At 47.2% G+C, this 26,130-nt stretch overlaps 1 protein-coding gene across 1 annotated transcript in view; it reads left to right on the top strand.

The window, feature by feature from the left end:
- scospondin (subcommissural organ spondin) overlaps positions 1-26,130 on the top strand; it is a 443,172-nt gene that overhangs the window by 279,616 nt on the left and 137,426 nt on the right. Inside the window, exons 32-35 of the mRNA XM_038810430.1 lie at positions 9,484-9,530; positions 12,577-12,747; positions 13,548-13,679; positions 18,642-18,800. Of these exons, the coding sequence (XP_038666358.1) occupies positions 9,484-9,530; positions 12,577-12,747; positions 13,548-13,679; positions 18,642-18,800 (509 nt within the window). The remainder of the gene's footprint in view (positions 1-9,483; positions 9,531-12,576; positions 12,748-13,547; positions 13,680-18,641; positions 18,801-26,130) is intronic.

The following is a 26,130-nucleotide window of genomic DNA, read 5'->3' as shown; positions in this document are numbered from 1 at the left end:
TTATTTCGTATACTCCTGGCATTGAAGTAGACACACTTCAAACCACCTACCTGAACACTGGCACCCTCCTGCGAAGTCAAATCTGTGCTCCTGACCTCTATACTCTCAATCTCCCGTACCCTAAAACTACAATCCAGGTTCCCATGCCCCTGCTGAATTAGTTTAAACCCCCCCAAAGAGCACTAACAAATCTCCCCCCCAGGATATTGGTGCCCCTCAGGTTCAGATGTAGACCATCCTGTCTATAGAGGTCCCACCTTCCCCAGAAAGAGCCCCAGTTATCCAGAAATCTGAATCCCTCCCGCCTGCACCATCCCTGTAGCCACGTGTTTAATTGCTCTCTCTCCCTATTCCTCATCTCACTATCACGTGGCACGGGCAACAACCCAGAGATAACAACTCTGTTTGTTCTCGCTCTGAGCTTCCATCCTAGCTCCCTAAAGGCCTGCCTGACATCCTTGTCCCCTTTCCTACCTATGTCGTTAGTGCCAATGTGGACTACGACTTGGGGCTGCTCCCCCTCCCCCTTAAGGACCCGGAAAACACGATCCGAGACATCACGTACCCTTGCACCTGGGAGGCAACATACCAAACGTGAGTCTCTCTCGCTCCCACAAAATCTCCTATCTGTGCCCCTGACTATTGAGTCCCCAATTACTAATGTTCTACTCCTTTCCCCCCTTCCCTTCTGAGCAACAGGGACAGACTCCGTGCCAGAGGCCCGTACCCCATGGCTTACCCCTGGTAAGTCGTCCCCCCCACAAGTATCCAAAACGGTATACTTGTTACTCAGGGGAACGACCGCAGGGGGTCCCTGCACTGACTGCTTCTTCCCAGTCCCTCTTACAGTTACCCATCTATCTCCAGTCTCTGGTGTAACTATTTCCCTGAAGCTCCTATCTATGACCCCCTCTGCCTCCCGAATGATCCGAAGTTCATCCAGCTCAAGCTCCAGGTCCCTAACACGGTTTTTGAGGAGCTGGAGTTGGGTGCACTTCCCACAGATGAAATCAGCAGGGACACTGACGGCGTCCCTCACCTCAAACATTCTGCAGGAGGAGCATTGTACTGCCTTCCCTGACATCACCTCTAGATTTAAAAAATAACAAGAAAAAGAAAAAGAAAGGAAGAGCTTACCTGATATTACCTCAAACCCTGCTCCCGCTCAAAGGTAAGCAAATTTAAAGGCACTCACTCACCTTCACGACAGGCCCCTGCTCCCGCTTCCCAACCACCGTGGGGTGGGGGGGTTGGTTAGAGGAGGAGGTAGGGTGGGAAACACTCACGAAGTGTTTCAGGTTTAACTGTCACTTGCCAACAGCCTCTCCACAAACCACCTTCAACTTAGGCTGACCGCACTGCACGTATGAATGAGATCCTTTCATTAAATAGTGAAGGGTTGGTGCTACTTTTCCAAAATTTGTTCAGTTCTTTAAAGGTTCCAAGAGACGGAAAGTAGCAAATATAACTCCTCATCCTGTGAGAGGCAGAAAACGGGAAATTATAGGTCAGTTATCTTAATGTCAGTCTTGCGGAAGGTGTCAGAATTGATCAAAAGGAAATTATAGCTGGAAACTGAAAGTAGTCAGGAAGTGTCAGTATTCTTTTGTGAAAGGAAAATCATCTTTCACCAATTTACTGAAGTTCTTTAAAGGAGTCATCAGTGCTGCGGATAAAGGGGAACCTGTAGATGTAGTACTTGAATTTCCAGAAGACATTTGAGACATCGAGTTATTGCAGAAAAACTTGTGTCCCCACTTACTACACCTAAGGGAAGTGCACCCAACTCCAGCTCCTCAGAGACCGCGTTAGGGAACTGAGGATGGAGCTGGATGAACTTTGGATCATCCGGGAGGCAGAGGGGGTGATAGAGAGGAGTTACAGGGAGGTAGCCACACCCAAGGTACAGGACAAGAGTAACTGGGTTACAGCCAGGGGAAGGAAAAGGCAGACAGTGTAGGGATCTCTCGTGGCCGTTCCCCTTCAAAACGAGTATACCCATTTTTCACTCGACCCCCCCCCCATAGCAGGAGAGAAATCGAGGAACAGATTGGGTGGCAGAACTTGGAAAGGTGCAGAAGTAACAGAGTTGACGTCATGGGTGACTTCAATTTCCCTAATATTGACTGGAACCTCCTTAGTACAAATGGTTTGGATGGAGCAGATTTTGTCAGGTGTGTACAGGAAGGATTCCTGACTCAATACGTATACAGGCCGACTAGGGGGGAGGCCATATTGGACTTGGTGCTCGGCAACAAACCAGGTCAGGTGTCAGATGTCTCGGTGGGAGAGCATTTCAGTGACAGTGACCATAACTCTTTGACCTTTACCATAGTCATGGAGAGGTGTAGGAACAGATAGCATGGGAAGGTATTTAATTGGGGGAGGGGAAATTATGCTACTATTAGACAGGAGCTGAGGAGCAGAAAGTGGGAACAGTTGTTCTTGGGGGAAATGCACAACAGTAATGTGGGGGTTGTTTCAGGAGCACTTGCTGCGAGTGCTGGATAGTTTTGTCCCACTGAGACAGGAAGGAATGGTAAGGTGAAGGAGCCTTAGATGACAAGCAGTAAGAATTCTTACAACACCAGGTTAAAGTCCAACATGTTTGTTTCAAATTCTAGCTTTCGGAGCACTGTTCCTGATGTGTTGGGTACTCTGGGTCTGTGGAGACTGAGTTTACATTGGCAGTAACATAGACAGGCTACCACACTTGTAATAGTACAACTCTATTTTATTTAACTAAGAGCTGTTAAACATACTTGCCCTGTGGGTCGACACTATGTTAGATTGACTGAAGACCTAACCTGACCAGCCTATACTGCCAGCACATGGTGGATGTTTGTGCTACTGACTGCGGGCTCTGTCTGTCTCAGAGGCTGCATCCCGAATGAGCGGGAAAACTAGTGCCCTCTGGCTTTATAGTGACCGTGCCCTAGCTGGTGATTGGCTGCTGAGTTGTGTGTGTTGATTGGTCTTGCAGTGTGTCAGTCAGTGTGTGTCTCTGCATCATTATATACTTATTTAGCACACTGGTTTAGCACACTGGGCTAAATCGCTGGCTTTTAAAGCAGACCAAGGCAGGCCAGCAGCACGGTTCAATTCCCGTACCAGCCTCCCACGAACAGGCGCCGGAATGTGGTGACTAGGGGCTTTTCACAGTAACTTCATTGAAGCCTACTCGTGACAATAAGCGATTTTCATTTCATTTCATATGTATATTATGACACCTCCTTCCTCGGGTGAATGGAGGTGAAGGAGCTGCGCTCCGAAATCTCCTATTTGAAACAAACCTGTTGGACTTTAACCTGGTGTTGTCAGACTTCTTACTGTGCTCACCCCAGTCCAACGCCGGCATCTCCACATCTTAGATGACAGGAGAAGTGGAGCTTCTAGTCAAGAGGAAGAAGGAAGCTTACGTAAGGTCGAGGAAGCAATGATCTGACTCAGCTCGAGAGGGTTACAAGGTAGCCAGGAAGGAACTCAAAAATGGACTGAGGGGAGCTAGAAGGGGGCATGAAAAAGCCCTGGCAGGAAGGATTAGGGAAAACCCCAAGGTGTTCTACACTTATGTGAGAAATAAGAGGATGATCAGAGTGAGAGTAGGACCAATCCGGGATAGTTTAGGGGACTTGTGCCGAGAGTCTGAGGAAATGGCGGTGGCCCTAAATGAATACTTTGCTTCAGTATTCACTCGAGAGAGGGATCGTGTTGCTCATGAAATGAAATCAAATGAAAATTGCTTATTGTCACGAGTAGGCTTCAATTAAGTTACTGTGAAAAGCCCCTAGTCGCCACATTCCGGCGCCTGTTCGGGGAGGCTGGTACGGGAATAGAACCGTGCTGCTGGCCTGCTTGGTCTGCTTTCAAAGCCAGCGATCATGGTTAATTTCAACTCCATTTACCCGCTCTCTCCCCATAGCCCTTAATTCCTCGAGAAATCAAGAATTTATCAATTTCTGTCTTAAAGACACTCAATGTCCCGGCCTCCACCGCACTCTGTGGCAAAGAATTCCACAGACCTACCACTCTCTGGCTGAAGAAATTTCTCCTCATCTCTGTTCTAAGTGACTCCCTTTTATTCTAAGGCTGTGCCCCCGCGTCCTAGTCTCCCCTGCTAATGGAAACAACTTCCCTACGTCCATCCTATCCAAGCCATTCATTATCTTGTACGTTTCTATTAGATCTCCCCTCAACCTCCTAAACTCCAATGAATATAATCCCACGATCCTCAGACGTTCATCGTATGTTAGGCCTACCATTCCTGGGATCATCCGTGTGAATCTCTGCTGGACCCGCTCCAGTGCCAGTATGTCCTTCCTGAGGTATGGGGCCCAAAATTGCTCACAGTATTCTAAATGGGGCCTAACCCATCAGTCTTACGTCTGTGGTGAGCAAAATATTGGAAAAGATTCTGAGAAATAGGATTTATGATTATTTAGAAAAACATAGTTTGATTAAAGATAGTCAGCATGGCTTTGTGAGGGGCAGGTCATGCCTCACAAGCCTCATTGAATACTTTGAGGATGTGACGAGACACGTTAATGAAGGTCAGGCAGTGGATGTGGTGTATATGGATTTCAGGAAGGCATTTGATAAGGTTCCCCATAGTAGGCTCATTCAGAAAGTTAGGGGGCATTGGATACAGGGAAATTTGGCTGTCTGGATACAGAATTGGCTGACCGAAAGAAGACAGCGAGTGGTAGTGGATAGAAAGTATTCCGCCTGGAGGTCAGTGACCAGTGGTGTCCCACAAGATCTGTTCTGGGACCTCTGCTCTTTGTGGTTTTTATAATGACTTGGATGAGGAAGTGGAAGGGTGGGTTAGTAAGTTTGCTGATGACACAAAGGTTGGTGGAGTTGTAGATAGCATTGAGGGCTGTTGCAGGTTACAGCAGGACATTGACAGGATGCAGAGCTGGGCTGAGAAATGGCAGATGGAGTTCAACCTTGATAAATGTGAAGTGATTCATTTTGGAATGTCAAATTTGAATGCTGAATACAGGTTAAAGGCAGGATTCTTGGAAGTGTGGAGGAACAGAGGGATCTTGGGGTCCACGTGCATAGATCCCTCAAAGTTGCCACCCAGGTTGATAGGGTTGTTAAGAAGGCGTATGGTATGTTGGCTTTCATTAACAGGGGGATAGAGTTTAATAAGAACATAAGAACATAAGAACTAGGAGCAGGAGTAGGCCATCTGGCCCCTCGAGCCTGCTCCGCCATTCAATTAGATCATGGCTGATCTTTTGTGGACTCAGCTCCACTTTCCGGCCCGAACACCATAACCCTTGATCCCTTTATTCTTCAAAAAACTATCTATCTTTACCTTAAAAACATGTAATGAAGGAGCCTCAACTGCTTCACTGGGCAAGGAATTCCATAGATTCACAACCCTTTGGGTGAAGAAGTTCCTCCTAAACTCAGTCCTAAATCTACTTCCCCTTATTTTGAGGCTATGTCCCCTAGTTCTGCTGTCACCCGCCAGTGGAAACAACCTGCCCGCATCTATCCTATCTATTCCCTTCATAATTTTAAATGTTTCTATAAGATCCCCCCTCATCCTTCTAAATTCCAACGAGTACAGTCCCAGCCTACTCAACCTCTCCTCATAATCCAACCCCTTCAGCTCTGGGATTAACCTAGTGAATCTCCTCTGCACACCCTCCAGCGCCAGTACGTCCTTTCTCAAGTAAGGAGACCAAAACTGAACACAATACTCCAGGTGTGGCCGCACTAGCACCTTATACAATTGCAACATAACCTCCCTAGTCTTAAACTCCATCCCTCTAGCAATGAAGGACAAAATTCCATTTGCCTTCTTAATCACCTGTTGCACTTGTAAACCAACCTTCTGTGACTCATGCACTAGCACACCCAAGTCTCTCTGAACAGCGGCATGCTTTAATATTTTATCGTTTAAACAATAATCCCGTTTGCTGTTATTCCTACCAAAATGGATAACCTCACATTTGTCAACATTGTATTCCATCTGCCAGACCCGAGCCCGAGTCCATCTGCCCGACCCGAGTTTAAGAGCAGCGAGGTTTTGCTGCAGCTGTATAAAACCCTGGTTAGACCACACTTGGAATATTGTGTCTAGTTCTGGTCGCCTCATTATAGGAAGGATGTGGATGCTTTGGAGAGGGTAGAGAGGAGATTTCCCAGGATTCTGCCTGGTCAAACATCATGCTGGCCTGCTGAGTCCTGCTCAACATTGCGCAGCAGAGGGGCACATCAAAGAACAAAGAACAATACAGCACAGGAACAGGCCCTTCGGTCCTCCAAGCCTGTACCGGTCATGATCCCACCCTTGGCCAAAACCCTCAGCCCTTCCTTGTGCCGTATCCCTCTACACCCATCCTATCCATGTGTTTGTCAAGATGCTTTTTGAACGGCGTTAATGTATCTGTTTCCACAACCTCCCCTGGCAACGTGTTCCAGGCACTCACCACCCTCTGTGTAAAAACTCTGCCTTACACATCTCCTTTAAACTTTACCCCATGACCTTAAACCTATGCCCCCTGGTGTCTGACCCCTCCACCCTGGGAAAGAGTGCCTGCCCATCCACTCTATCAATGCCCCCTCATAATCTTGTAGGCCTCTATCAGGTCACCCCTCAGCCTCCGTCTTTCTAATGAAAACAGTCTGAGTCTATTCAGCCTCTCCACATAGCTAACACCCTCCAGACCCGGCAACATCCTGGTAAACCTCCTCTGCACCCTCTCCAAAGCCTCCACATCCTTCTGGTAGTGTGGCGACCAGAATTGTGCGCAACAGAATGTGCGGCCGTACAAAGGTTCTATACAACTGAGGTGTGACTTGTCAGTTTTTATACTCAAAATCCTGGAGCAGGAAAAATTCAAGGGCTCATCTGACGAGGATGAGGAATGTGTCAAGAATGATCTGGACGTGGAATCCTGGCTGGCACGGCAGGACAGTAGAAAACTTCATCATCTCCCCATTTTCCAACTAAGAGGCCCAGTCATCGGCGGCTCTGCGGCCCTGTGACATCTCCCCATTCCCCCCACCCCCTCTCCCTCACTTGAAAACGAAAGTCCCTTCCCAATAACCATTCGCTCCTTCCCAGTCCCTCAGTCCTTCAGTCACTCCATCCCTGTCCCTCAGTCCTTCACTCACTCCTACCCTGTCCCTCAGTCCTTCACTCACTCCTTCCCTGTCCCTCAGTCCTTCACTCACTCCATCCCTGTCCCTCAGTCCTTCTCTCTTCTTTCCTGCTAGCCTTTCACTCTTTCCCACGACCCTAGCTCCCCCTCCCCCCTCTGAGAGTCCTGCCAGCATCACCATGCCCTTGTCGAAGCCATGGTCTCAATGCCCTCAGCCATGGAGCACTGAGAGTGAAGATCACTTACATATACACACATGTATATACATATGTGCAGCATGGTAGCACAGTGGTTAACACTGTTGCTTCACAGCTCCAGGGTCCCAGGTTCGAGTTCCCGCTGGGTCACTGTCTGCGGAGTCTGCACGTTCTCCCCGTGTGTGCGTGGGTTTCCTCCGGGTGCTCCGGTTTCCTCCCACATGTACACATACATATACACAGCTATACGTATATCTGTATACACACATGGAAATATATACACATACATACATATATATACGTATATAACCAAACATAATAATCAGGATGAGGCCACTCGGCCCTTCCACCCAGATTGTGGCTGTTTTGATTCTAACCTCAACTCCACATTCCTGCTGACCTCCCGATGACCTTTCAATAGTAGCTGTCACCTCTCTGATCCGCTCCAGCTATTCAACCTTTTCAGATACTCGTGACACTCTCATTCTGGTCTCTACTTACCCAGTTTCATCTCTGCCCAGCTGGAGGCTGGATCTTCCCTTTCTGATGGCCCTTGAACTTTGGTGAAAATTCTGTTCTTTCTTTTGGGAATGTCCCTTAAAGGCCAAAGTAAAACTAGGATCATTCCGGAGAGGAAGAGAATTAGTTTTCCAGAGTGTGAGGTCATTCAACGTTTGAGGAATGCTCATGTAAAAATGGAAGTTAAAAAGAATGTGTAAATATAGAGATAATTGAAGATCTAATCACAACTGGTGTCAGAACCCAGAAACACAGATATCAACGTATAGAATAGATCCTGTAGTTTCGGGCACCACAGATAAGATTTATATAATAAATTGTGTTTGTAACACAATTATAAAGAACACAGGGAGTGCAGGGATTGGATAAAACTACTGATATTTCAGTATTGTCAGAGGCAATGAGACCATTTCGAGGGGTTGGGTAAAGGACTCTGTGGGGTTTCAACACCGTAAAGCCAGTGGTGTACCTCGGTAAACAGGTTCTTGAGGAATATGATGTTTGAAGGTCAACTCTATCTGGGAACTTCGAATGGAAAGCGCCTTGAGAAGAAAATCCATTGCCGAGTTGGAAAGGCTGAGATGGTGCCCCATTGGTACAGGAAGTAATTCCAGTGCCTGTAATTCTGTCAGCTGTCACTTTGTTGTATTTTGCTATTTTGATTTGAAATATCTTTCAACTGTTAATGTTTGAATCATGTTGGTTTTGGTTAATTTGCTGCAGTAAGTGCAACAGGTGATTAAGAAGGCAAATGGAATTTTGTCCTTCATTGCTAGAGGGATGGAGTTTAAGACTAGGGAGGTTATGTTGCAATTGTATAAGGTGTTAGTGCGGCCACACCTGGAGTATTGTGTTCAGTTTTGGTCTCCTTACTTGAGAAAGGACGTACTGGCACTGGAGGGTGTGCAGAGGAGATTCACTAGGTTAATCCCAGAGCTGAAGGGGTTGGATTATGAGGAGAGGTTGAGTAGTCTGGGACTGTACTCGTTGGAATTTAGAAGGATGAGGGGGGATCTTATAGAAACATTTAAAATTATGAAGGGAATAGATAGGATAGATGCGGGCAGGTTGTTTCCACTGGCGGGTGACAGCAGAACTAGGGGGCATAGCCTCAAAATAAGGGGAAGTAGATTTAGGACTGAGTTTAGGAGGAACTTCTTCACCCAAAGGGTTGTGAATCTATGGAATTCCTTGCCCAGTGAAGCAGTTGAGGCTCCTTCATTACATGTTTTTAAGGTAAAGATAGATAGTTTTTTGAAGAATAAAGGGATTAAGGGTTATGGTGTTTGGGCCGGAAAGTGGAGCTGAGTCCACAAAAGATCAGCCATGATCTAATTGAATGGCGGAGCAGGCTCGAGGGGCCAGATGGCCTACTCCTGCTCCTAGTTCTTATGTTCTTATGTTCTTATGTTCTTATGTAAAGGTTTTAAAAAGTGAATCTTTCCATCAGCCTGAAATGTTAACCCTATTTCTCTCCATTGGATCTGCCAGACGATGCTGAGTATTTACAGGACTTTTTATTTTTATCTCCGATTTCCAGCATCTGCAGGATTTTGCTTTTGTAGACAGAGAGCAGCTTTGACCCAATGGGTCATTTTAGAGCAGATTCTCTGTCCTTATGGTGTTTTTTTTTTTTTTTGCAGCTTGTGCACCCCTGAGGGAATCTATTGTCAACCCCTGGACTGCAAAGGTGAGACTGAAAGGTTATTCTGCAATAGGCACAGGTTGAGAAGTGTCTCCAGAAGCTGTGGGTCAGGATTTCCAAGGGCAGCTGGAGTCACTGCGGAGCATCAGGGATGTTTGTACAGTCCCAGAGGCAGTAACCCCACAGGCAGTGGGGAAAGCAGGGAAATGGTCACTTGGAAGGTCAGAGAGAGGCAGTAAGTACAGGAGTCTTCTGAGTGTGTGTCATTTTCAAACCAAGACTGAGTGTTGGAGACGGCTGGGAGGACAATACTCTGAAGGACTGCAGTCTGGACCAATGGGAAAGAGACGATCTTGAAGGGAGCAGCAGCGAATAGAAATTCCGTCATTATAGAAAATCCATAGTCAGGGGACAGACGAGCATTTCTGTCAATGTGAATCCCGAATGGTGTGTTACCACCCTGGTGCCGGGTTAACAACATCATGGAGATGGTGTGCAATATTCTAAAGGGGAAAGTGAGTGAGCCAGAAGATGTGGTTTACGTTGGTACCAACCACATAGAGAATACGGGTAGTGAGGTCCTTCGGTCAGAGTTCCAGGAGATGGAGAGGAAGTTTAAAAAGTGATGATCTCTGGATTGCTGCCAGTAACACTCGTTAACGAGACTGGAAATAGGAAGGAGAGGGTCAATGTGTGACTTGAAGCAAGATGCAGGAGAGAGCACTTCAGATTCTTGGAACGTTGGGGCCAGTTCCGGGGCAGAGAGCTCAAAGAGGAAGAATTATATCTCAACAGCATTGAGACCAATGTCCTCATGGGGAGGGTCACGAATGTGGATGGGGAGGAGCCACCCCAAATTGGGACCAATGTCCTCAGGGGGAGGGTCACTCGTGTGGGTGAGGAGGGGTGACAGGGGATGGACCCCAGCGTAATAGAAGCAGAAACAGGGCTTGATTTTACATTCCCCAACAATAAGGAAATGGAGCATGTGACCTGACCGCCACATTCGCACCCATCGATTCCAGAGTGCCTCCCATTTTATGGAGGGTTGTGGAGGGTATGGATGGCCAGTCCACCTTGGGATCTATTGAAGCCCTTATGAAGGCCAATTGATCTTCTCACCCTTGTTGCGATTTTACTTGTAGCAGTTTATTCACAGGTCAAGACAGAATCCAACCTCTCCCCTTGACATTCAATGGAATTCCCATCACTGACTCTACAACTATCAACATCCTGGGGATTACCATTGAGCAGAAACTTAACTGGACCCAGCCATATATAAACTGTGGAGATAAGAACAGGTCAGAGGTTGTGAATTCTGAGAACAAGAACTCACCTCCTGACTCCCCAAAGTCTGTCCACCATCTACAGACAAAAGTCAGAAGTGCAGTTAAACACTGTATTTGGCTGGATGAGTTGGCTATGATCGATTGGGGTTTGTCACTGAAAGGGATGACAGTGGATAGGCAATAGCAAACATTCAAGGAGCGCACGGTGGAACTGCAGCAACTGTTTATTCCTGTCTGCGCAAAATAAAATGGTAAAGGTGGTCAATTTATGGCTTACAAGGGAAATTAGGGATAGTATTTGATCAAAGGAAGAAGCAGACAGATTGGCCAAGAACAACAACAGGTCTGAGAACTGAGAGCAGGTTATAATTCAGCAAAGGACGGTAGCATGGTGGTTAGCATCAATGCTTCACAGCTCCAGGGTCCCAGGTTCGATTCCCGGCTGGGTCACTGTCTGTGTGGAGTCTGCACGTCCTCCCCGTGTGTGCGTGGGTTTCCTCCGGGTGCTCCGGTTTCCTCCCACAGTCCAAAGATGTGCGGATTAGGTGGATTGGCCATGCTAAATTGCCCGTAGTGTAAGGTTAATGGGGGGATTGTTGGGTTACGGGTATACGGGTTACGTGGGTTTAAGTAGGGTGATCATTGCTCGGCACAACATCGAGGGCCGAAGGGCCTGTTCTGTGCTGTACTGTTCTATGTTCTATGTTCTAGAAGTTTGAAGGGAACTTAAAAACTGACTGTAAAAGTTTCTATAGATGCATGAAGAGAAAAAGATTGGTGAAGACAAATGTAGGTCCCTTACAGTCAGAAACAGGGGAATGTATAATAGGGACAAAGAAATGGCTGAGCAACTAAACACATACTTTAGTTCTGTCTTCACAAATGAGGACACAAATTAGATACCAGAAATGCTGGGGAACACTGGGTTTAGTGAGTGGGGTTACATTAGCTCCCCTCCAAACCATTGGAACTCTTCCAGAGTCTGTACAATGCTGGAAAATGATCACCAATGCGAGATTTCTAGGGCCACTTCCTTAAGTACTGTGGGAAGCAAAGCATCAGGCCCTGGGGACTTACTGGGTTTTAATCCCATCAGTTTTCCCAATACAATTTCCTGATTAATAAGGATTTCCTTCAGTTCCTCCTTCATGCTGGACCCTCTGTCCCTGAGTATTTCCGGAAGGTTACTTGTGTCCTCCTTAGTGATGACAGATCCAAAGTAATTGTTCAGCTGGTCTGCCATCTCTTTGTTGCTCATTATGAATTCAGCTGATTCTAACTGTAAGGGATCCACATTTGTCTTCACCAGTTTTTTTCTCTTGAAAATGAAATGAAAAAATGAAATGAAAATCGCTTATTGTCACGAGTATCCTTCAATGAAGTTACTGTGAAAAGCCCCTAGTCGCCACATTCTGGCGCCTGTCCGGGGAGGCTGGTACGGGAATCGAACCGTGCTGCTGGCCTGCTTGGTCTGCTTTATAAGCCAGCGATTTAGCCTTGTGAGCTAAACCAGCCCCTTCACATATCTATCGAAACTTTTGCAGTCAGTCTTCATGCTTTCTGAAAGTTTACTCTCCTATTCTATCCTCCCGTCCCGAATTTAACCCTCAACCGGCCCAAACCGGAACTGGCACTCTCGCGAATGCCGACTGGGACCCGATTGTTGAATACATCAGCCGCGGCCTTAACCTTTACGATGATAATAAACTGAAGTGAACCTTCTTCCTAAGGTGTCCTGGGTCATTATAATATTGAACTTCTCGTGATCTCACTCTTCTTTCCCTCTTGTCCTTTTGTGTTAGTGGATGGAGGATGGACACCATGGTCACCATGGTCAGATTGTCCAGTTACCTGTGATCAGGGGTCACAGACACGTACAAGGGCCTGTATCAACCCTCCACCTCGGAACAATGGCTCGGTGTGTGAGGGCATCAGTATTCAAACCCAGAACTGCAGCATCCCACCCTGCGCAGGTAAGGAAGGATGGAGCTGCCCGGGGAGATATGGGGGACAGGGACATGCATGGAGCTGCCTGGGGAGATATGGGGGACATCGACATGCATGGAGCTGTCTGGGGAGATATGGGGGACAGGGACATGCATGGAGCTGTCTGGGGAGATATGGGGGACAGGGACATGCATGGAGCTGTCTGGGGAGATATGGGGGACAGGGACATGCATGGAGCTGCCTGGGGAGATATGGGAGACAGGGACATGCATGGAGCTGCCTGGGGAGATATGGGAGACAGGGACATGCATGGAGCTGTCTGGGGAGATATGGGGGACAGGGACATGCATGGAGCTGTCTGGGGAGATATGGGGGACAGGGACATGCATGGAGCTGCCTGGGGAGATATGGGAGACAGGGACATGCATGGAGCTGCCTGGGGAGATATGGGAGACAGGGACATGCATGGAGCTGCCTGGGGAGATATGGGGGACAGGGACATGCGAGAATGATGGAGAGAGGGAGATTATGGATGTTAGACGTGGGAGGCTAAGATGAAGATTGTGGGGACAGGAGAACAAATCAATCTCACTGAGGGGAGAAAGAGAAAAAACAGAAGAGAAAAGGATAGAAAGAAGAAGAAAGGTGAAGTAGCGAGAGACAGAGATTGATGGGCAAGCAGAGTGAGACAGTGGACAGTGATAGATAGAGGCAGGGACAACAAAACATCAGCCTGAGGGAGGATCAGAGATCGGGAGCGATTTTAAAAAGTGCCTCCATTTTCAGCTTTTAAAATCCCTGCATCTTTTGTGTTGTGTGTTGACAGGTGACGGCTGTGTTTGGTCAGTATGGGGCCCCTGTTCCCAGACCTGTGGGACAGGCTATCGGAGCAGGAACTGCTCAGAGACACAACAGCAGCTGAGAGAGTTACAACCCTGCTACCCCCAGCCATGTCCAGGTCAGTGTGCTCGATGTCATTGGTTTAAATGCTGTGTCCCAGCCTAGACATGTGGTTTACACAGGAACACACAGGCTGCCGGTTATTCATGCTCATTGAGTGGTCCAGTTTCTTCATCTTTGGAAAGAGTCAGACAAACATTTTGGGTCAAAGTGGCAAACAGCTGACACATCGAGAAATGGAAATGTGAAACACAACATTTGCTAAATAATCCACATATTCTGATGAATTAATGAGATTGGAGAATGATTATTCCAAGATTGGAATTTGTGGGAACTGCCCCTTGGAGAATCCACAGCTTCAGTCCCATTGCTCCTGTACCAGTTCTTGGAAAGAACTTTCTGATTAGTTTGCTGGATGAGACCGAGATTAGAATTAGAGATGTTTAATTGAGTAAGGTAAACACTCACTTCAATGAATTTTACAAAAAGGAAATTGGATAAGCATCTGCGGGGTACGGTTGGGAAGTGAGAATAGCGGCGTGGCTCTTACAAAGGGCTAGCATGGAAATAATGGGCTAAATAGCCTCCTGCACTGTAGCCATCCAGTGATCTGATTCTATCACTTTTTCTCTTAATCTCCTGCAAACAAAGAACCTCAGTCATAGAGTCGTCGAGGTTTACAGCATGGAACAGGCCCTTCGGCCCAACTTGTCCATGTTGCCCAGCATTGGGACTCAGCTAGTCCCAATTGCCCGCATTTGGCCCATAGTCCTCTACACATGGACTTCAGTAAAGCCTTTGACTCGGTGCTTTATGGCAGACTGGTACAAAAGGTGAAGTCACAAAGGATCATGGGTGAGGTCGCAAGATGGATACAGAACTGGCTCAGTCACAGAAGGCACAGGGTAGCAGTAGGAGGGTGTTTTTCTGAATGGAAGGTTGTAACTGGTGGTGTTCCACAGGGATCGGTGCTGGGGCCTCTGTTGTTTGTGGTGTACATAAACAATTTGGTGGAAAATGTAGCCGGTCTGATTAGTAAGTTTGAGGATCACACCAAGGTTGGTGGAGTGGCAGATAGTGTTGAGGATTGTCAGAGGATACAGCAGGACATAGATAGGTTGGAGACTGATGCAAAGAAATGGCAAATGGAGTTTAATCCGGACAAATATGAGGTCATGCATTTTTGTAGGTCTAACATAGAGGGGAAATATACCGTAGAGCTGTTGGGGAGGGTTTAAACTAATGTGGCAGGGGGATGGGAACCGATGCAGGAAGTTGGAGGGTAGTAAAACAGGGACAAAAGCAAAAGGAAGTAAGGGGAAAAGTGCAAGGCAGAGAAGCCATAGTCAAAAATCAAAAAGGGCGACAGTACAAGGTACAGTGACTGAGGGGAGCTCAGTGAATAGGCCCAGTAATACTAAAAGGAATAAAACTGGAGATGTTAAGATTCAAAACAGAGGTAAAAAAACCAACATAAGTGTACTCTACCTGAATGCTCGTAGTATTCGGAATAAAATAAATGAGTTGATGGCACAAATCATCGTGAATGACTATGATTTAGTGACCATTACTGAAACATGGTTAAAGGATGGTCACGACTGGGAGTTAAATATCCGAGGGTATCAAACTATTCGGAAGGACAGAGTGGGTGGTAAGGGAGGTGGTGTTGCTCTGTTATTTAAGGATGACATCCGGGCAATAGTAAGGGATGACATCGGTGCTATGGAGGATAAGGTTGAATCCATTTGGGTGGAAATCAGGAATAGTAAGGCGAAAAAGTAACCGATAGGAGTAGTCTATTGGCCACCAAATAGTAACGTTATGGTGGGGCAGGCAATAAACAAAGAAATAACTGATGCATGTAGAAATGGTACAGCAGTTATCATGGGGGATTTTAATCTACATGTCGATTGGTTTAACCAGGTCGGTCAAGGAAACCTTGAAGAGGAGTTTATAGAATGTATCCGCGATAGTTTCCTAGAACAGTATGTAATGGAACCTATGAGGGAACAAGCGGTCCTAGATCTTGTCCTGTGTAATGAGACAGGATTGATTCATGACCTCATAGTTAGGGATCCTCTCGGAAGGAGTGATCACAATATGGTGGAATTTAAAATACAGATGGAGGGTGAGAAAGTAAAATCAAATACTAGTGTTTTGGGTTTAAACAAAGGAGATTACATTGGGATGAGAGAAGAACTAGCTAAGGTAGACTGGGAGCAAAGACTTTATGGTGGAACAGTTGAGGGACAGTGGAGAACCTTCCAAGCGATTTTTCACAGTGCTCAGCAAAGGTTTATACCAACAAAAAGGAAGGACAGTAGAAAGAGGGAAAATCGACCGTGGATATCTAAGGAAATAAGGGAGAGTATCAAATTGAAGGAAAAAGCATATAAAGTGGCAAAGATTGGTGGGAGACTAGAGGACTGGGAAATCTTTAGGGGGCAACAGAAAGCTACTAAAAAAGCTCTAAGGATTAAGATAGAGTATGAGAGTAAACTTGCTCAGAATATAAAAACAGACAGTAAAAGTTTTTACAAACATATAAAACAAAAAAGAGTGGCTAAGGTAAATATTGGTCCTTTAGAGGACGAGAAGGGAGTTTTAATAATGGGAGATGAGGAAATGGCTGAGGAACTGAACAGGTTTTTTGGGTCGGTCTTCACAGTGGAAGACACAAATAACATGCCAGCGACTGATAGAAATGAGGCTATGACAGGTGAGGACCTTGAGAGGATTGTTATCACTAAGGAGGGAGTGATGGACAAGCTAATGGGGCTAAAGGTAGACAAGTCTCCTGGCCCTGATGGAATGCATCCCAGAGTGCTAAAAGAGATGGCTAGGGAAATTGCAGATGCACTAGTGATAATTTACCGAAATTCACTAGACTCTGTGGTGGTCCCGGTGGATTGGAAATTAGCAAACGTGACACTACTGTTTAAAAAAGGAGGTAGGCAGAGAGCAGGAAATTATAGGCCAGTGAGCTTAACTTCGGTAGTAGGGAAGATGCTGGAATCTATCGTCAAGGAAGAAATAGCGAGGCATCTGGATAGAAATTGTCCAATTGGGCAGATGCAGCATGGGTTCATAAAGGGCAGGTCGTGCCTAACTAATTTAGCGGAATTTTTTGAGGACATTACCAGTGCAGTAGATAACGGGGAGCCAATGGATGTGGTATATCTGGATTTCCAGAAAGCCTTTGACAAGGTGCCACACAAAAGGTTGCTGCATAAGATAAAGATGCATGGCATTAAGGGTAAAGTAGTAGCATGGATAGAGGATTGGTTAATTAATAGAAAGCAAAGAGTAGGGATTAATGGGTGTTTCTCTGGTTGGCAATCAGTAGCTAGTGGTGTCCCTCAGGGATCCGTGTTGGGCCCACAATTGTTCACAATTTACATAGATGATTTGGAGTTGGGGACCAAGGGCAATGTGTCCCAGTTTGAAGATGACACTAAGATGAGTGGTAAAGCGAAAAGTGCAGAGGATACTGGAAGTCTGCAGAGGGATTTGGATAGGTTAAGTGAATGGGCTAGGGTCTGGCAGATGGAATACAATGTTGACAAATGTGAGGTTATCCATTTTGGTAGGAATAACAGCAAACGGGGTTATTATTTGAACGATAAAATATTAAAGCATGCCGCTGTGCAGAGAGACCTGGGTGTGCTGGTGCATGAGTCACAGAAAGTTGGTTTACAGGTGCAACAGGTGATTAAGAAGGCAAATGGAATTTTGTCCTTCATTGCTAGAGGGATGGAGTTTAAGACTAGGGAGGTTATGTTGCAATTGTATAAGGTGTTAGTGAGGCCACACCTGGAGTATTGTGTTCAGTTTTGGTCTCCTTACTTGAGAAAGGATGTACTGGCAGTGGAGGGTGTGCAGAGGAGATTCACGAGGTTAATCCCAGAGCTGAAGGGGTTGGATTATGAGGAGAGGTTGAGTAGACTGGGACTGTACTCGTTGGAATTTAGAAGGATGAGGGGGATCTTATAGAAACATTTAAAATTATGAAGGGAATAGATAGAATAGATGCAGGGTTAACGGTAGGGTTCTTGGCAATGTGGAGGAGCAGAGAGATCTTGGGGTCTATGTTCATAGTTCTTTGAAAGTTGCCACTCAAGTGGATAGAGCTGTGAAGAAGGCCTATGGTGTGCTAGCGTTCATCAGCAGAGGGATTGAATTTAAGAGCCGTGAGGCGATGATGCAGCTGTACAAAACCTTGGTCAAGCCATATTTGGAGTACTGTGTGCAGTTCTGGTCACCTCATTTTAGGAAGGATGTGGAAGCTTTGGAAAAGGTGGAAAGGAGATTTACCAGGATGTTGCCTGGAATGGAGAGTAGGTCTTACGAGGAAACGTTGAGGGTGCTAGGCCTTTTCTCGTTAGAACGGAGAAGGATGAGTGGCGACTTGATAGAGGTTTATAAAATGATCAGGGGAATAGATAGAGTAGACAGTCAGAGACCTTTTCCCCGGGTGGAACACACCATTACAAGGGGACATAAATTTATGGTGAATGGTGGAAGATATAGGGGGGATGTCAGAGGTAGGTTCTTTACCCAGAGAGTAGTGGGGGCATGGAATGCACTGCCTGTGGAAGTAGTTGAGTCGGAAACATGAGGGACCTTCAAGCGTCTATTGGATAGGTAGATGGATTATGGTAGAATGATGGAGTGTAGATTAATTTGTTCTTAAGGGCAGCACAGTAGCATTGTGGATAGCACAATTGCTTCACAGCTCCAGGGTCCCAGGTTCGATTCCGACTTGGGTCACTGTCTGTGCGGAGTCTGCACATCCTTCCCGTGTGTGCGTGGGTTTCCTCCGGGTTCTCTGGTTTCCTCCCACATTCCAAAGATGTGCAGGTTGGGTGGATTGGCCATGATAAATTGCCCTTAGTGTCCAAAATTCTATGATCTATGATTAACCTAGGACAAAAGTTCGGCACAACATCGTGGGCCGAAGGGCCTGTTCTGTGATGTATCTCTCTATGATTCTATGATTTCTGTGTATTTTTCTTCCCAGTGCACTGTGACTTGGGCCTGTGGAGTGAGTGGTCAAACTGTTCCTGCATTTCTCCAGTACAAAATCGATACCGAGCATCCCATGGGCCCCTGTTTGGAGGGAAAAGCTGCAAAGGCCAAATGATTGAATCCAGAATGTGTAACCTGACCGAGTGTGCAGGTGAGCAGAGCAACTGGGAAGCTGGTTCCTCACTTGGGGGGGGGGGGGGGGGGGGGGGGGGGGGGAAATCCTGTGGTGTGGAGGGGGAGGGGAGATTCCTGTGGTGTGTAGGGGGGGGATTCCTGTGGTGTGTAAGGGGGGGGGAGATTCCTGTGGTGTGTAAGGTGGGGGGGATTCCTGTGGTGTGTAAGGTGGGGGGGGGGGGTGATTCCTGTGGTGTGTAGGGGGGGGGGGAGGATTCCTGTGGTGTGTAAGGTGGGGGGGGGGGGGGGGGGTGATTCCTGTGGTGTGTAGGGGGGGGGGATTCCTGTGGTGTTTAGGGGGGGGGAGATTCCTGTGGTGTATAAGGTGGGGGGTGATTCCTGTGGTGTGTAGGGGGGGGGATTCCTGTGGCGTGTAGGGGGGGGGGGAATACCTGTGGTGTGTAAGGGGGGGGGGGGGGATACCTGTGGTGTGTAAGGGTGGGGGGATTCCTGTGGTGTGTAGGGGGAGGGATACCTCTGGTGTGTAAGGGGGGGGGATTCCTGTGGTGTGTAGGGGGGGGGGGGTTCCTGTGGTGTGTAAGGGGGGGGGGATTCCTGTGGTGTGTAAGGGGGGGGATTCCTGTGGTGTGTAAGGGGGGGGGGATTCCTGTGGTATGTAAGGGGGGGGGATTCCTGTGGTGTGTAGGGGGGGGGGATTCCTGTGGTGTGTAGGGGGAGGGGGGGGATTACTGTGGTGTGTAAGGGGGGGGATTCCTGTGGTGTGTAAGGGGGGGGGGATTCCTGTGGTGTGTAAGGGGGGGGGATTCCTGTGGTGTGTAAGGGGGGGGGGATTCCTGTGGTGTGTAAGGGGGGGGGGGTTCCTGTGGTGTGTAGTGGGAGGGATTCCTGTGGTGTGTAGGGGGGGGGATTCCTGTGGTGTGTAAGGGGGGGGGGGGATTCCTGTGGTGTGTAAGGGGGGGGGGATTCCTGTGGTGTGTAGGGGGGGGGGGATTCCTGTGGTGTGTAGGGGGAGGGATTCCTGTGGTGTGTAGGGGGGGGGGGATACCTGTGGTGTGTGTGGGGGGGGGGGATTCCTGTGGTGTGTGGGGGTGGGGGGGGGGGGATACCTGTGCTATATCTGTTTCTTTCGGTCACTCCTGGAATACCGTCAGTGTTTCCTGATTACCCATTAAACAGTCAACCAAATGTCTGAGACCTCCAACAGCAAAGCTACGAGCAGGAGGGTCAACACAGGGAGAAGTGTTGGAATACCGGTGCCCCGCAAGGCTGCGTACTTAGCCCCCTACTCTTCTCCTTCTACTCTACTCCCTGTACACACACGACTGCGTGGCAAAATTTGATTCCAACTCCATCTACAAGTTTGCTGACAATGCGACCATAGTGGGCTGGATCTCGAATAACGACGCGTCTGAATACAGGAGGGAGATAGAGAACCTAGTGGAGTGGTGTAGCGACAACAATCTCTCCCTCAATGCCAGCAAAACTAAAGAGCTGGTCATTGACTTCAGGAAGCAAAGTACTGTACACACCCCTGTCAGCATCAACGGGGCAGAGGTGGAGATGGTTAGCAGTTTCAAATCCCCAGGGGTGCACATCACCAAAAATCTATCCTGGTCCACTCACGTCGATGCTATCACCAAGAAAGCACAACAGCACCTATACTTCCTCAGGAAACTAAGGAAATTCAGCATGTCCATTAACTCTCACCAACTTTTACAGATGCACTATAGAAAGCATCCTATCGGGCTGCATCACAGCCTGGTATGGCAACTGCTCGGCCCAGGACCGCAAGGAACTTCAGAGAGTCGTGAATACCGCCCAGTCCATCACACAAACCTGCCTCCCATCCATTGACTCCATCTACACCTCCCGTTGCCTGGGGAAAGCGGGCAGCATAATCAAGACCCCTCCCACCCGGCTTACTCACTCTTCCAACTTCTTCCATCGGGCAGGAGATACAGAAGTCTGAGAACACGTACAAACAGACTCAAAAACAGCTTCTTCCCCGCTGTTACCAGTCTCCTAAATGACCCTCTTATGGACTGATCTCATTAACACTACACCCCGTGTGCTTCATCTGATGTCAGTGCTTATGTATTTGCATTGTGTACCTTGTGTTGCCCTATTATGTATTTTCTTTTATTCCCTTTTCTTCCCATGTACTTAATGATCTGTTTGAGTTGCTCTCAGAAAAATACTTTTCACTGTACCTTGGTGCACGTGACAATAAACAAATCCAATCCATTCCAATCCGAATAGAACAAAGAACAAAGAAAATTACAGCACAGGAACAGGCCCTTCGGCCCTCCCAGCCTGCGCCGATCCAGATCCTTTATCTAAACCTGTCGCCTATTTTCCAAGGATCTACTTCCCTCTGTTCCCGCCCGTTCATATATCTGTCCAGATGCATCTTAAATGATGCTATCGTGCCCGCCTCTACCACCTCTGCTGGCAAAGCATTCCAGGCACCCACCACCCTCTGCGTAAAAAACTTTCCACGCACATCTCCCTTAAACTTTCCCCCTCTCACCTTGAAATTGTGACCCCTTGTAACTGACGCACCTACTCTTGGAAAAAGCTTGTTGCTATCCACCCTGTCCATACCTCTCATAATTTTGTCGACCTCAATTAGGTCCCCCGAAGAATCAGAGAATTCTAGAATTGGGTTCACTTTTCACCAATACGTTTTTTCAGCCCTTCCAGATGGACATTGTCTCCTCAGATTCACTGGCCACCTTCGGCAAGAAGTACAGCTGAGGGGTCAGACCCTCAGAGTTCATTGACTCGAGAGGCACTATTCCTGAGATAACAACCTGTACCTCCTCATCGCCACCTGCATCCACAATTAGCAATACGGATGGACATGATTTGTGCTTTCCGGATTTATACTTTCCATCTCTACTTTTAGAATTAGAGTGTGATACATTATTGGCTTGATGAACTGGTTGGTTTTTGCGAACATCTGTGGATGCAGAATCCCTACAGGTTTTCCATTCAACTTCCCCTTAGCTCTCGAAAGGAATTGATTGCCAATTATTTCTGCTCCTTGGCTTTCCAGGGAGGCGCTGTGGACCTGTAAAAGGATGTGGGTCAGCCAGCTGCTTGCTTGGTATCACTTCACAGTCCTTACTGTGGTTTCAATGAGGAGACACATATATATTTCTGATAAAAAATACAGGCAAAAGTGATATGGGGAACAGGTGGGCAGGTGGATTTGAGACCAGGTGTTAAGGGTAAGATCCTGGCATGGATAGAGGATTGGCTGACTGGCAGAAGGCAGAGAGTGGGGATAAAGGGATCGTTTTCAGGATGGCAGCAGGTGACCAGTGGTGTGCCTCAGGGGTCGGTGCTGGGACCACAACTTTTCACAATATACATTAAAGGTCTGGAAGAAGGAACTGAAGACACTGTTGCTAAGTTTGCAGATGGTATAAAGATCTGTAGAGGGACAGGTAGTATTGAGGAAGCAGGGAGGCTGCAGAAGGACTTGGACAGGCTAGGAGAGTGGGCAATGAAGTGGCAGATGGAATACAATGTGGAAAAGTGTGAGGTTATGCACTTTGGAAGGAGGAATGGAGGCATGAATTATTTTCTAAATGGGGAAATGCTTCGGAAAGCAGAAGCACAAAGGGACTTGGGAGTCCTTGTTCACAATTCTCTTAAGGTTAACGTCGGTTCAGTCGGCAGTTAGGAAGGCAAATGCAATGTTAGCATTCATGTCAAGAGGGCTAGAATACAAGGGACCAGGGATGTACTTCTGAGGCTGTATAAGGCTCTGGTCAGACCCCATTTGGAGTATTGTGAGCAGTTTTGGGCCCCGTATCTAAGGAAGGATGTGCTGGCCTTGGAAAGGGTCCAGAGGAGGTTCACGAGAATGATCCCTGGAATTAAGAACTTGTTGTATGAGGAACAGTTGAGGACTCTGTGTCTCTACTCTTTGGAGTTTAGAAGGATGAGGGGGGATCTTATTGAAACTTACAGGGTAATGCGAGGCCTGGATGGAGTGGACGTGGAGAGGATGTTTCCACTTGTAGGAGAAACTAGAACCAGAGGACACAATCTCAGACTAAAGGGACGATCCTTTAAAACAGAGATGAGGAAGAATTTCTTCAGCCAGAGGGTGGTGAATCTGTGGAAAACTTTGCCGCACGGAAGGCTGTGGAGGCCAAATCACTGAGTGTCTTCATGACAGAGATAGATAGGTTCTTGATTAATAAGGAGATCAGGTTATGGAGAGAAGGCAGGAGAATGGGGATGAGAAAATATCAGCCATGATTGGGTGGCGGAGCAGACTCGATGGGCCGAGTGGCCTAATTCTGCTGCTGTGTCTTATGGGCTGATGGTGGAGCCCAGGCTCAAAGGGCTGAATTGCCGACATCTCCTAATTCCTGTGTTACGGTCCTCATCCTGGTTAATCCTGCCCTCATCCTGGCTAACTGACTCTATGCTGGCATGGATACGTTCCATCAAAGAAAGTCTGCTCTGGGAAACTCTTTATTTAACCTTTAATAATAATTTTTATTGTCACAAGTAGGCTTACATTAACGCTGTAATGAAGTTACTGTGAAAAGCCCCTAGTCGCCACATTCCGGTGCCTGTTCGGGTACACAGAGGGAGAATTCAGAATGTCCAATTCACCTAACAGCAGGTGTTTTGGGACTTGTGGGAGGAAACCGGAGCACCCGGAGGAAACCCACACAGACACAGGGAGAACGTGCAGACTCCGCACAGACAGTGACCCAAGCTGGGAATCGAACCTGGGATCCTGGAGCTGTGATGGTGATGGTGAGAAGAAGGAGGTAAAGGGGCAGGTGTTACACCTCCTGCTATTGCATGGAAAGGTGCTGTGGGAAGAGGGTGAGGTGTTGGGGTGATGGAGAAGTGGATCAGACTACCCCACGCAGATCGGTTCCTTTGGAATGCTAAGAGGGGGAGTGAGGGCAAGAGTTGGTGGAACTGGCAGAGGGCTATTCTTTGAATGCGGAGGCTGGTGGGGTGAAAAGTGTGGACATTTTCATAGAATCATAGAATTTACAGTGCAGAAAGATGCCATTCAGCCCATCGAGTCTGCACTGGTACGTGGAAAGAGCAGCCTACTTAAGCCTATGCCTCCATGCTATCCCATAACCCAGTAACCCCATCTGACCTGTTTTTCTGTATTTGTTTCAGATTCCAGCATCTGCAGTAATTTGCTTTGAACATCTTTCCAATCCTTGTTTCCCCCGGTTAATTCCCCCGGTTAATTCCTGCCTCACTGGCTGTCCTAGAATTGTAAACCTTGCTTTTAAATTGCAGCCTTATTGTTTTGAACTGAACCCCCCCTCCCCGCCCTGCTGACTGCTATTGGGACTGACTGGGCAGATCTCTTGATTCAGTATGCTGCGTGGCGTTTCCCATGATTGGCAAGCAGCCAATCAGCTCTTCTGAGAATCTGGGCCCAGCCCTGTGATTGTTGGAGCCATTCAGAAACTTCTGGAACAGAAAGGCCACTCCCAGCAGGTCGAGTCATCTCTACTCTCCAAAGACTCTACTCTACAGTCCAAAGATGTGCGGGTTAGGTGGATTGGCCATGCTAAATTGCCCGTAGTGTCCTAATAAAAGTAAGGTTAAGGTTGTTGGGTTACGGGTATAGGGTGGATACGTGGGTTTGAGTAGGGTGATCATGGCTCGGCACAACATTGAGGGCCGAAGGGCTTGTTCTGTGCTGTACTGTTCTATGTTCTAAGTACTCTCCCTCTGGTGATTAAAAAGGCTTCTAGCTGGCCTGTGAAGTTCCACTGGAAGGTCACAACTCTCTGCACGGTGAAACCTGTGGAAGTAACGTGACCAAATGGCTGCAAACAGCCTCCAGCCAGATCTGTGAAAGGCTAACCTCTTTGGAAGGTTGGGGAAGGGACAGTGATGCGATCACAATATGGTGGAATTTAAAATACAGATGGAGGGTGAGAAAGTAAAATCAAATACTAGTGTTTTGTGTTTAAACAAAGGAGATTACAAGGGGATGAGAGAAGAACTAGCTAAGGTAGACTGGGAGCTAAGACTTTATGGTGGAACAGTTGAGGAACAGTGGAGAACCTTCCAAGCGATTTTTCACAGTGCTCAGCAAAGGTTTATACCAACAAAAAGGAAGGACGGAAGAAAGAGGGAAAATCGACCGTGGATATCTAAGGAAATAAGGGAGAGTATCAAATTGAAGGAAAAAGCATATAAAGTGGCAAAGATTGCTGGGAGATTAGAGGACTGGGAAATCGTTAGGGCGCAACAGAAAGCTACTAAAAAAGCTATAAAGAAGAGTAAGATAGAGTATGAGAGTAAACTTGCTCAGAATATAAAAACAGACAGTAAAAGTTTTTACAAATATATAAGACAAAAAAGAGTGGCTAAGGTAAATATTGGTCCTTTAGAGGATGAGAAGGGAGTTTTAATAATGGGAGATGAGGAAATGGCTGAGGAACTGAACAGGTTTTTTGGGTCGGTCTTCACAGTGGAAGACACAAATAACATGCCAGCGACTGATAGAAATGAGGCTATGACAGGTGAGGACCTTGAGACGATTGTTATCACTAAGGAGGGAGTGATGGGCAAGCTAATGGGGCTAAAGGTAGACAAGTCTCCTGGCCCTGATGGAATGCATCCCAGATTGCTAAAAGAGATGGCTAGGGAAATTGCAGATGCACTAGTGATAATTTACCGAAATTCACTAGACTCTGGGGTGGTCCCGGTGGATTGGAAATTAGCAAACGTGACGCCACTGTTTAAAAAAGGAGGTAGGCAGAAAGCAGGAAATTATAGGCCAGTGAGCTTAACTTCGGTAATAGGGAAGATGCTGGAATCTATCATTAAGGAAGAAATTGCGAGGCATCTGGATAGAAATTGTCCCATTGGGCAGACGCAGCATGGGTTCATAAAGGGCAGGTCGTGCCTAACTAATTTAGTGGAATTTTTTGAGGACATTACCAGTGCAGTAGATAACGGGGAGCCGATGGATGTGGTATATCTGGATTTCCAGAAAGCCTTTGACAAGGTGCCACACAAAAGGTTGCTGCATAAGATAAAGATGCATGGCATTAAGGGTAAAGTAGTAGCATGGATAGAGGATTGGTTAATTAATAGAAAGCAAAGAGTTGGGATAAATGGGTGTTTCTCTGGTTGGCAATCAGTAGCTAGTGGTGTCCCTCTGGGATCCGTGTTGGGCCCACAATTGTTCACAATTTACATAGATGATTTGGAGTTGGGGACCAAGGGCAATGTGTCCAAGTTTGCAGATGACACTAAGATGAGTGGTAAAGCGAAAAGTGCAGAGGATACTGGAAGTCTGCAGAGGGATTTGGATAGGTTAAGTGAAT

Source organism: Scyliorhinus canicula, chromosome 10 (assembly GCF_902713615.1).
Source record: "Scyliorhinus canicula chromosome 10, sScyCan1.1, whole genome shotgun sequence".
Taxonomy (NCBI): domain Eukaryota; kingdom Metazoa; phylum Chordata; class Chondrichthyes; order Carcharhiniformes; family Scyliorhinidae; genus Scyliorhinus; species Scyliorhinus canicula.
The sequence above is the reverse complement of the archived record's forward strand: the minus strand, read 5'-3'. Positions and strand labels throughout refer to the sequence as shown.